At 43.6% G+C, this 12,527-nt stretch overlaps 1 protein-coding gene across 1 annotated transcript; it reads left to right on the top strand.

The window, feature by feature from the left end:
* The first annotated feature begins 6,519 nt into the window (after positions 1 to 6,519).
* HMGB1 (high mobility group box 1) lies at positions 6,520 to 11,587 on the top strand. Its single transcript, XM_010951535.3, has 5 exons — positions 6,520 to 6,674; positions 8,795 to 8,955; positions 9,159 to 9,304; positions 9,744 to 9,918; positions 10,945 to 11,587. Exons 2-5 carry the CDS (start codon positions 8,806 to 8,808, stop codon positions 11,119 to 11,121), a joined length of 648 nt encoding a protein of 215 aa, XP_010949837.1. The 5' UTR covers positions 6,520 to 6,674; positions 8,795 to 8,805; the 3' UTR covers positions 11,122 to 11,587.
* The last annotated feature ends 940 nt before the right edge of the window (positions 11,588 to 12,527 follow it).

The following is a 12,527-nucleotide window of genomic DNA, read 5'->3' as shown; positions in this document are numbered from 1 at the left end:
CTTACACACTTTTTCTCCAAACCAGGGATCCTTAAGAAAACAGTTTTGTCATAAGGTATTTTCGATATTTTTACCTGGCATTCAATTTAGTATTTATAACAGTTTGATAATGGCATGATGCTAATCCATCATAAAGATGGAACAAAATTTATTAATCCAAGCCCCTCTCATTGAACACCTAGGTTATTTCCACATTATAGATAATTCTGCAATTAATAGTCTTATTCAAACCTTTGTACTTTTTAGTTATTTCTGATTATTTTCTGAAGTGTGTTTTTGTCTGTTTTTTTGTTTGAAGCAGAATCACTGGTCAAATGCATGAATGTTTCCAAGGCAGAGTTCTGTTTCTGAAGGTGACTATCAATGTGCTGGTGGGACTTATGTTAGAAGATACTGAATCGTGCTATCTCCTTCCTATTTTCCTTTTCCATTCTTGGAAATCAAAAAGAAACCTTAGAACAAGAAACATCAGCAACCTTTCAAAAAAAAAGCATACAAGTTTTTTGTTGTTGTTGTTTTTTAACACCATCATGAACAACAGGTATGTGTTGGCAGGCTGGGTGCTGTTGTTTAAACAAAAAGGCCTGGTACCTTGGGAGGTGAGGCCTCTTCCCAACTGGTACAGCTTCTGCTGGCAGAGGGCCTCCTGTGCTTCGGACCTCTGAGGAAGACACAGCAAAGGTGTTGAACCCCACCCAGGGGCGGAAGGTATTTATCAAGTTTGCTTGGATTTCTCTCCCAGGCCTCGGGGATTTTCAGGCATCTCCTCTGCATTTCCTGGAGGCCTGGAATGCCGGCTTTTGTCTTGGGTCTCCCTGGCAGAGCAAGGCACTCTCTTTTCCTATCTGCAGTCTTTCTCTGGGCAGGACGTCCCCAGGCTTGTCACCAGCCTCACTGGGTGTGCTGGGAGCTGCGGCCGGCCACAGGTCCTGGGTGCCAGGCGTCTCTCCTGGCCTGGTCCTCAGTCCTGTTCCATCAGCCGCCAGCACTGGCGCTTGTCACTTAAGGTTATCCTGGATGGGAAACGGGGCTGATTTACTCCAGCTCAAACGCAATGTTTCGCACACTACAGGGCCCATTGGTGGGTTCCAAAGTACATTTAGGATTTTAAGGGGAAAAAAAATCAGACTCCATCACCATAATGGTAGGTATTGTTTCATGAAACTTTTTCAAATTTTAAATATGCAAAATATACTGGTCCTATTCAAAAACCTTAAAAGCTAAGGCCGTGAACTCACGGCAGTTTCCTGTGAGGATATGAGGTATACTTAGGTGGGAAAATGTGATCATTTAAAAATTTCTTAGCTAGGCTAATAACTGGAAGGTCATGTGGCTTAGTGGAGAAAACTTCAGCTTTGGAGTTAGAACTGGGTCAGTTTTTTTACTCTCTCGCTAACTGTGTGACCTTGGACAACTTAAGGGATCTCTCTGAGCCACCTGAGAATTATTTGTAAAAGAGAGATAAGCATCGTCGCCTGTAGGACCACTATGAGGATTAAACAAAATCATCTCTGTATAGTGCTCAGCACATAGGAGACGCATGATAAATAAAGCTAATTTTCTAGTCTTTTTTTAAAAATTAATCACTTTATTTTTTAATGGAGGTACTGGGGATTGAATCCAGGACGTTGTACATGCTAAGCATATACTCTATCACTTGAGCTATACCCTCCTCTCCAAATATTTTCCTCTTTTTAAAAGAAGCTCCACACCCATTAGTAGTCACTCCTCTTCCCCACCCCCTGCCCTCAGCCCCTGGCTACCACTAATCTACCTTCTGTCTTTATAAATTTCTGGACATTTCATATAAATGGAATCATACAATATGTGGGTTTTTTTTTTTTTTAATGTCTGGCTTCTTTCACTTAGCACCATGTTTTCAAGGTTTGTCCATCTTGTGACTTGTGTCAATATTTCATTCTTTATTGCCGAATAATATTTAATCCCATTGATATACTATATTTTATTTATCCACTCATCAGTTGATGAGCATTTGGGTTCATTTGGGTTGCTTTTTGACTATTACAGATAATGCTGCTATGATCATTCATGTACAGCTTTTTGTGTGGACATGGCTTTGTTTCTCTTGGGTACACACCTAGGCGTGGAATTGCTGGGTCATATGATAACCCTGTGTTTCCCCTTTGGAGGAGCTGTCAGACTTTTCCAAAGCAGCTGCAGCATTTCACATTCTCACCAACAGTGTTCGACGTGCCCATTTTCTCCACATTTTCACCCACACTTGTGTCTGTTTTTTTATTATAACCATCTTAGTAGGTGTGCTAAGACATTTGTTCTTAAGGTTTATGGCCCTTCTAATAGGGCAACTGAATTTGGCCTCTTGATGTGATTCTGGAGATCAAGACCTAAAATGGTCATCTCGTCTGAATTTAGATTACCATTTTATAAAAACTTTCACTAATGAGTTTTCCCCTCTTCACGTGTACCATTCTTTGGTTCACCAGACAATGCACATCTTCTTAAGAAAAGGTGTAATTTTTCTTCCTTATTTATCAGTGAAATATTCCAATTGTAGAGATATTGTTGGTATAAATTAGCCTCCGTCCCATTTTCTTTGCCTGAGCCATCAATGCCACCCACAGCTGAAACCACTGATTTCCGCACCTGCAAGCCACGTTCGGACAGAAGCCCCGGGCTAGGGCAGAAGTACTTGCGCAGCCCAGGATGAGGTTCCTCTTCTCCACGCACTGACAGATCACACTCCGCCTCTGCTTTTCCTTTGTGTCCATACATTTAGTCCTGTAACGTCCTTGCCAGTGAGATATGGCATCATCACTACCCTCAAGTAAGAGGTGGGGGAACTTAGTGGCTACAGAGGCCACGCATCATGGGTTGAGGGTTGAGGGTGGGACTCACTGTTCTTGTTCACAGCCTGTATTCTTTTCTTTCCCTGAATTCCTCCCTCCTTTATTTTCAGCATCCTTTAAACAAAAAAATGGCTTTAAGTGTACAGGATCCTGAGTATGGTTGACCTTGTCAGACATTTAGGTTTACTGTTTCTACTCCTTTTCAGAAACTGGCCTTTTTGAGGAGAGACAAGAAGAGTCACATAGCTTGACTTTAGGTCTCACTGCATAAGGCAGAATCAGTATCCATCAGCCAAAAACTTACAGCCCCCTGTCTGCGTTTAGATTTTTTTACATTAGAGTTAAGTTTCAAATGTCCATTGGAAGCAACCTTTGGGCAGACATTCTTGCAGTTTTCTGTGATAAATTCTTATTTGGCTTGCCATAGTTCACTGTATCCAAGGAAGAATAACCTTAGCCTAGTTGGGAGCTTGTAAATACTACAAATGTGTGTGTTTGTCTGTCTCTGCAATTCCCTCCGGCCCCCAACTCCATCTTCCTCTTTTTAAGTTGTAAGAATGAGGTGATTGACATCTATCCTCAATCTTAATATCCTAACATTTACTTATTACTTATTATTCTATTTTCCTGCCTTCTGATTTAGAAATACCCAAATGTTTATCTCCAAAGATGGAAAAGGAAAATTAAAACAATAATTTGCAGTAAGTACTCTTTTGGCTACTAATTCATTTATTCAACAGACTTTATTTAGTACCTGCTCTATGCCAGGCATCCTGCTAGGTGCTTGGGATGCAAAGATAAGATAGAGTTCCTGCCTTGAAGAGGTGCAATACAGTGGGACACAGAGGCCCATAACTGGATAATTACAATTGTGGGCACAATAATTAATGTACAGAATATGATAGGATCCCAGAAGAGAGGTGCTTCACCTGTCCTAGAGGCTGGCTTCAGGAAGGGTGTAAACTATGTTAATAAAGATCTGTAATTCAGTTGGCTAAATTAGGCATGGGAGAGAGTGTTCAGGCTTTTTGAATTAGATAACTTTGTAAGTTGGGATAAAACATCCAACTACCGTAAAGTAATATATGTGTCAATTTGTGGCTAATGAAACACGTTGAAGAAGGAGAGGGTCTAATACCATAAATAAATGAACATTCAGGTTGCAGGATGAGAGCTAGAAATTGTAGGGTTTACTTAAAATTTCTCCACTTTTTACATTGCTCCCTTTTTGCACAAAAAGAAAATATGAAAAATGTGCCAGTAAGTGGAGGTTTTAATACTCCTCTGTAACATGGCCTCTGCTATACTTGGGAATAAATGAAGGTACCATCACTAGACTGGATGAAGATTAGTGCTGTTTGAGGGTAGAATTTTTTTTTTTCAGAAGCTTAATTAGATTTGCAAACACTGCCCTCATATAAAATTAAAATATGAAAAAAACCTTAGGGCTAATTGCACTTGGGGTTTTCTAAGTCATGGGCTTGAAGGGATCTGCATGACATAGTTTTAAACCTTTGGGGAAAAAAAAATTTAATCTTTACAACAACCTGGTGATCACCTCCATTTTTTAGCTGAGAGATTTAAAACACAAAGAAGTTTTTAAAAATTTGCCTGAAATCATACAGCTAGTAAATAGCAGAGCTGGGATTTGAACCCAGGTCTGTTTAAATCCAATGTCTGTTACTCACCATACCATCCTGCTGAAATAGAAACCTGTGTGGGCCTATTGCTCTCATGTTGTTCTGTGACCATGAACTTACCCTGGCAGGAGTAAGCTATTATAGACAACCAGTAAAAATATCTTAAAAAGTGGTTGGGCCAGGGCAAACCCAGCAGTGCTCCTGGAAAATACTGATAAGTGCTATCTTCAAATAAGAGTCAAATTTTGACATCATAGATGCCATTTAAAGTGCAATTCATGAATATTTTGTAATACAGACATCAAGAAGATAAAACAGAATTGAAATAAATGTCTAGATTTAAATAAAGCATAACATTTGATTAGTAGAGAGAAGTAAAGGAGAGTAAGTATGTGTGGAAATAATATAAAAGTTAACTTTAGATGTTTGCTTTTTAAACATTGAGGTGCATTATGCTAGTTTACATATTCTTCAATATTAAGCTGTTTTTCATATTCATATGTCATGCATTGTCCATTCTAAGACTATAATCCCTGAGACCAATTATGTATTTTTTAAAAAAGGAGTAAACATTAAAATTGTAGGTCAAGAAACGTTTTCTAAGTCTATTCTCAAATAGCTCAATAAATCTGAGCAACTACATTAAGTTATGGATGCTTAGATTGGATATAAGAAATAAAATTAACATAATAAAGTGATTTATTTTAACTTTGGTCTATTGAATTGGCTGGTCAATCTAGAAGTGTAGAAACATACCACTAAAGAGTGAAAAAAAGGAAGTCTGTTATAACTGAATAGGGGTGTGGTCTGCCCAGGCTAGGAAGGAACAGATAATAGTTTTATAAAGGACTGATATAACTGTATAGTCTTCAGAACTCACTAGTATAGCTAGCACATTTTCTTTACAGACATAGTAAATATGTCTATTAATACCAGCCAGCTCGATGAGTTAGAGAAACCACAGCCTGTGGATTTGGGCACATGCACTCTGCCTCCATCTAATCCTCCGGGTAACGATATACCTACGACTCCTGTAATCCTAGAGCAGTTACATGGATGCACTAAGTGGTGTGATGGGAGGGAAAGATAGCATCACAAGGATTCGTTTGATTATAACAGTAATCCACACCTAGTCAAATAAAACAGCCAAACAGTTGAAAATGTGGTCTCTAATGAATTTGCTAATTCCAGCAGGCCCTCACAAACATTTCCTGCCAGAGTACCCCATATCAAAACGAAGTGGCTGTGCTTTAATTACATGGAATAATTATTTGATTTCCAGGAAGTTAAGACAGTGCTTTGTATTTAAATAAAAAGTTCTAGACAAGCTGTGAAACTCGATCAAACCAAGAAAAAGGGTGAAACTGAATGCCTGTTCAGTGAGTCAAGATTTCAGCTGCTCAGCAAGCCTGACGGTACGGGCTCATGAGCCCAGAAAAGGGGTTAGTTTAAAACCGGCTGACTGGATCGTGTCACTTTCTTATAGGAAAAGCCCTGCCCTTCCAGAGATCTAAAGTGTAATGCAACCATATGTTGTTGAGGAGCTCGAATCTCGACTGCCTTGGCCCCCCCGCACGAGCAGAAGCCTCTGTTTTCAGGGGACGTGATCTCATCCTGTCGCTCTCACTTTTGAAGGTCTGTTAAAAGTCTGGGGCCTCTTATCTCAACGGCTTTGGAAGTGAGTTTGGGGTAAGAAGGGGGGGGCAGGGCTGTGGGTGTCTCTTTTGCCTGAGGAGTTGGAGACACTTGTGGAAAAGTCAGGCCCTTTTCGTTCCGGCGGCCGCTCCGGTGTGGGGCTGGCTTGGGTTAGACACATGCACACATACACCATAGAGCTCTGCTTTCCCGTAGCAGCTGCTGCCTCTGCCTCTGCCTCTCCCGCCTCAGCCTCTTTGCCCGGCATACACACACATTCAGATTTGCGCGCTGTTTCAATCCTTGATGACGTGTCCCCGGAGACAGCCAATAGCAAACGGGCTCTGGTCAGGACAATGGGAGGTATCGGGCCAATGAGCGAGCCCCGTGAGTTGGCGGTAGCCAATAGGAGCCGCGCTGGCTGGAGAGTAATGTTACAGAGCGGAGAGAGTGAGGAGGCTGCGTCTGGCTCCCGCTCTCACAGCCATTGCAGTACATTGAGCTCCATAGAGACAGCGCCGGGGCAAGTGAGAGCCGGACGGGCACTGGGCGACTCTGTGCCTCGCTGAGGGTGAGTCTGGGGCAGCGCCGCGGCGGGGAGAGCGCCTCCGGCAGCTCCCCACCCCGCGCGGCGGCCGGATCCCCGCGGCCGGGAGCCGGCGGGTCAGGATCCACACAAAGGCAAATGAGGGGGGACCGTGGGGGGAACTGCGCACGGAGCGAGCCTCTCCTCGGGCGCCGGGAGCCCTGCCCCGCGCCGGAGCCCCGGCCCCCGGGCCGCCTGAGGCACCGCGAGCCCCGAGCCCCGCGAGTTTCCACCCGCGGCGGCGTCCTCGCTGACTGGCGCAAAAAAAAAATTTTTTTTCATAAAAAAATTTTTTTAACGTGTTTTCGGCCCCCGGGCCGAGCGTTCGAGCGGCCGGCGTGCGCCGGGGGCGGCGGGCCGGCGGCGGGCGGGCGGGCGGCGCTTCACGGCTGCATTGGCCACCGCAGAGCCGGGCGCCGGCGGCGAGCGCGGGCGGCGGCGGGCGCTGCGGGCGGGCGGCGGCGCGGGGCCGGGGCCGGGGGCGGCGGCGCGGGGCCCGGCCCGCCGGCCTGAGCTCCAGCCCGTGCCCGGGCGCGGCGGCGGCGGCGGCGGCGGCCCGGCGGCGGGGGGAGCGGCGCCGCGGCGCTCGCTGGAACATGGCTGACTCGGCCCGGCGCTGCTGGCTGGAGAGAAAACAAGGCGGCGGGCGGGCGCGGGCGGGGGAGCTGGGCGCAGCAGTTCCGAGGCAACTTTTTTTTTCCTCTTCTCACAGCCCCGCGTCCTCCGTGCGGGGGCGGCGGGGCGCGCGGGCCGCGCGGAGGGAGACAGGGAGCGGCGGGCCGGGGGCGCCTCCCGGGGAGGCCCCCCCGCGGAGGGGGAGGGGGAGGGTCCGGCCGCGCGCCCCCCGCCCCTCCCCCCGGCCGTCATGGCCGAGTGTGTGCGCCAGAGCGCGGCGCGCACCCCGCCCGCCTGCGCTCGCACTCACACTCTCGCACTCACACACTCACACGCACACACACACACGCACACACACACACACACACACAAAGGGAAGGAGCCATATTCTCGCTCGCGCTCGCCCTCGCGGCAGCGGCGGCGGCGGCGCAGGCGGGGAAGACGCGCAGCGGCCATTCCGTGCGCGCCGGCCCCGGCGGCCGCGGGCGGAGCCAGCCCCCATTTCGAGCGGGGCTGCTCCCTCCGCCGAGCTGACAAAATGGGGGCGGCGGCGGGCTGCGCGGGGCGGCGGGCGGCCGGGCGCACGTGGCGGCCCCGCGCGGGGAGCCGGGCGTGGAGGCCGCGCTGCGGCCCCACCGCCCCGGGCGACCTCCCCTCGCGACCCCGAAGTTGGCGGGCGGGGGGCCCAGTGGCGGGAAGGTGAGCGGAGGCCTCCCCGCGCGGCGCCCCAACTTTCGCAGATTAGAAAAAATACTCCTCTGGCGGGTGGGGGTGGGCAACCCGAGCCACGAGCAGGAGTGGCTTTTGTCCCTCATCCTTGTTTACTCGAAGAAACTTCAGACCGGACGTGTTTAGTCAGAACTGAAATACATCTCGGGGCCAAACCGATAGGAAACGAGCTGCCTGGCGGTGGCAGCCGCGCAAATACCACCGCCGCCCCCCAGCCTGGGTCCGAGCGCCGGGGCTTCCTGCTGCTCCCTCCTCCCTGCAAAGTTTTACGCCAAGAGAATATTTTAAAGTAATCGTTGGGAAAACTTTAAATGAGTGCTGATTTAGGCCCATAATTTGGAATGGTCTACTCACTTTGGCTCTTACCTATTTATTCCTTGTGTAGTGCAGATTTATGAATCGACAGCATTTTATGACCTTTGGTTGATTAAAAATGGTTTTTTACATTTAAGTTTTTTAAATGACCGGTTAGGTATTCATCCGGAACAGATACAGGCAGATAAATTACAAATACTGTAACCTAAGAGTGTACCATTGTGTGTACACTTTTTTTGTGCTCACACCGAAGGACCGCTTTTTGCTTGGTTTCACCTCTTTAGGAACTGGCTATCACTACCATTTTCTTGTTTGGTATTATGAGTGATTAATGTCAGTGCTGTGTTAAATAACTAGTGTCTTGCTTTTCATTCACTCCCCAAGAAGTTAGTGTTTAAATGCCATAAATTTAATTGTTAACGTTAGAATTGTTTTTTGTTTTTTAGAAAAAATAAACATGGGCAAAGGAGATCCTAAGAAGCCGAGAGGCAAAATGTCATCATATGCATTCTTTGTGCAAACTTGCCGGGAGGAGCACAAGAAGAAGCACCCAGATGCTTCAGTCAACTTCTCAGAGTTTTCTAAGAAGTGCTCAGAGAGGTGGAAGGTAAGGGGGCTTAAAACACACTAAGGAGATAATAGAGTGAGGTCCAAATCAGGATTTTTTGAAAGCCTAGGTACCATTTGCATAATGGGAGTGGGCGATGTTAGAATATTTAGCAAAGGACACTGGCTATATTCATTTTAATGTTTAAGAGGACAGTGTATTAAAATCTTGATATGGACTTAAGTTGACAAATTGTTTTGTAGACCATGTCTGCTAAAGAGAAAGGAAAATTCGAAGACATGGCAAAGGCGGACAAGGCCCGTTATGAAAGAGAAATGAAAACTTATATCCCTCCTAAAGGGGAAACAAAAAAGAAGTTCAAGGATCCCAATGCACCCAAGAGGCCTCCGTAAGTATCTTGCCTGTTTTTATTTTCAAGGAACTGAACTCAAATTTCTGGGCTGATACTGGCTCACATTGGCACATTTAAGTATTGTAAGTAAAATGCTTGTTGGATGGGAGTTTTAGCCAGAGCAGTTGAGTTATATACTTGCTTCCTTCACTCAATTTTACTTACTTTCTTTTGAGAAATATAATCAGTCTGAAATAGAGTAATTTGCAGAATGTTCTTTTGGAACTCTTAACATTACTAAACAGCATATGCTCAACTACTAGTATCATAAGTTAGATAATTATGTAAATTAAGCTGTGGTTATGAGGGATATTTAGCGTATTACGATATTTATACCCTGTCAAATGCATGGTAGAAATTAGAAGCAGCTTTTATATGGCAATACGGTACCCTTGTTAGTGAATCTAAAATTATAAAATTAAATTTCTGTTTTTAGTTCGGCCTTTTTCTTGTTTTGTTCTGAATATCGTCCAAAAATCAAAGGAGAACATCCTGGCCTATCCATTGGTGATGTTGCAAAGAAACTGGGAGAGATGTGGAATAACACTGCTGCAGATGACAAGCAGCCTTATGAAAAGAAGGCTGCTAAACTGAAGGAAAAGTACGAAAAGGTAAGAAGTACGGGTTTGCTTGGTGGAGTGATGAAAGGGTATGCCAGATGTTAGAGGAATGGCTGTACTTGGTGCTTCATCTTAATTTTCTGTTTTATGGCTTCTAAGAGTTTGAGGTGTGATACAGTTTTAGTATAGCAGCTCGTCAGTATGACATTCATTGGCTATGGTCTTACAAGTCCCTTTCTACCTCTCAAAGAATGTAGAAGATGAAATAAATGGTTAATGTTCGGTTTGACTTAACATAATTTGATAATTTGACTTGGGCAAAGGCCATATACATTTAAGCTGGTTTTCTTATTCCCCAATATCCAAATTTATGAAAATTTTGGTAGTCACATTCAGTTATTTTAAATGATCAGGCATGCAGCACAGAAATACACTGGACAAAGTAATATTTGTATTTTTCATAAACACCCTGAAACATTTATGTTCCCTCCCTTAGATTAAAGAACTTTAATAAGTTAGAAAATTGTAAGTTTGATCTATGCAGTAGATTGATGTAATAAGCTATAGCCCCTATGTTTTTAATTGAAATATTAGTTAAATTTTGGCTTAGTCATTCTGGAGAAATGTATCAATTTCTAGATGTTTCTTAACCTAATTGCATGCTCAATGGACAAAATTTTTTTCTTAAGACAAAATTTTCTACTGTGGATTAGGGTTTGACAATATAAACCTGTAGAATGCTTTTTTGCATTCAGAAGGTGGCAGTGTCTACCCTTTAATCAGTCTCTACATTGTAGTTTTAATAAACTAAAGTGAGGATGTGGTGCATAATTGTACTTCAGTGAGGCATAACATTGCAAATATTAGACCATGTCATTCCATGAGTTATGGATTATTAATTACAGTTATCTCATAGTATTTTTGTGTGTGTTTCTCAAAGTCTGAGATGGAGTGAGTCTGGTATGTTAGTGTCTGGCATCTTGTTTTTTCATAAAGTGTTGCCATGTCACTTGTATTTCACCCCTTAATTAATGGTTTTGTCTTTCCTACCACTTTTCCCTGCCTTTATTTTGGAAGGATATTGCTGCATATCGAGCTAAAGGGAAGCCTGATGCAGCAAAAAAGGGAGTTGTCAAGGCTGAAAAAAGCAAGAAAAAGAAGGAAGAGGAGGAAGATGAAGAAGATGAAGAGGATGAGGAGGAGGAGGAAGATGAAGAAGACGAAGAGGAAGAAGAAGATGATGATGATGAATAAGTTGGTTCTAGCGCAGTTTTTTTTTCTTGTCTATAAAGCATTTAACCCCCCTGTACACAACTCACTCCTTTTAAAGAAAAAAATTGAAATGTAAGGCTGTGTAAGATTTGTTTTTAAACTGTACAGTGTCTTTTTTTGTATAGTTAACACACTACCGAATGTGTCTTTAGATAGCCCTGTCCTGGTGGTATTTTCAATAGCCACTAACCTTGCCTGGTACAGTATGGGGGTTGTAAATTGGCATGGAAATTTAAAGCAGGTTCTTGTTGGTGCACAGCACAAATTAGTTATATATGGGGATGGTAGTTTTTTCATCTTCAGTTGTCTCTGATGCAGCTTATACGAAATAATTGTTGTTCTGTTAACTGAATACCACTCTGTAATTGCGAAAAAAAAAAAAAAGAAAAGTTGCAGCTGTTTTGTTGACATTCTGAATGCTTCTAAGTAAATACAATTTTTTTTATTAGTATTGTTGTCCTTTTCATAGGTCTGAAATTTTTCTTAAGGGGAAGCTAGTCTTTTGCTTTTGCCCATTTTGGATCACATGAATTATTACAGTGTTTATCTTTCATATAGTTAGCTGATAAAAAGCTTTTGTCTACACACCCTGCATACTCATAAGGGTAATAAAAGTTGAATTGAGACAGTTTTCATCCATAACTGAAACTCAAATCTTGATGAGTTGATACCAAATTTCACATAGCCCAGTTACATTTACAAAGTGAAGAGTTAACCAATCTACTCAGCATGGTATTATGAGAATCGAACATTTTGAAAGTCTGTCCTTGAAGGACTAATAGAAAAGTATGTTCTAATCTTTACATGAGGACTCAACATTCTTTAACTCCCATTACCATGTAATGGCAGTTATATTTGCAGTTCCCACGTGAAAGAAGACCTGAGAATGTATCCCCAAAAGCGTGAGCTTAAAATACAAGACTGCCATGATAAGGTTTTTTGTTGACAGTAATCCCAGCAAAGGCTCTGGAAAAAAAGTGCTGGCTGTAAATGTCTTCTCCTATTTATCTAAACATGGCTTGTTTAGGAAACTTGAGACCCTCCATTAAAAGTATTTTCAATTAATTGGGCCAACTTTTTAAACAGTAGACCACATTTTAAATTAGGTCTATTTTCCTATATTATGGTTTGCCCCCTTTATAAATCAAATAGACGTAAGGGAAGAAGACACTTAAATTTTGTATCTCAGTACGAATTACCTGATTTGTTTGAATTTGATTTTTCTTTACAAAACTCAAGCTCATTCATTAGGGTCATACGTTTATCTGCGTAGCAGTTTAGGGAACAATTTGGCAATTTAGTGGTTTTTGAGATTATCGTTCTCTTAAAGTGCCAGTGTCTTAAAATAGCGTTCTTGTAATTTTACACGCTTTTGTGATGGAGTGCTG

This window comes from Camelus bactrianus, chromosome 14 (genome assembly GCF_048773025.1).
Source record: "Camelus bactrianus isolate YW-2024 breed Bactrian camel chromosome 14, ASM4877302v1, whole genome shotgun sequence".
NCBI classification, from domain to species: Eukaryota; Metazoa; Chordata; class Mammalia; order Artiodactyla; family Camelidae; genus Camelus; species Camelus bactrianus.
This window is presented reverse-complemented; position numbering and strand designations above follow the sequence as displayed.

Bases quoted from the DNA above. Each gene is read 5' to 3' on its own strand.
- HMGB1 (XM_010951535.3), top strand. From the start codon at position 8,806: ATGGGCAAAGGAGATCCTAAGAAGCCGAGAGGCAAAATGTCATCATAT. The intron at 9,305-9,743 runs GTAAGTATCTTG...TTCTGTTTTTAG, and splicing joins AATGCACCCAAGAGGCCTCC to TTCGGCCTTTTTCTTGTTTT. The intron at 9,919-10,944 runs GTAAGAAGTACG...TTATTTTGGAAG, and splicing joins TGAAGGAAAAGTACGAAAAG to GATATTGCTGCATATCGAGC.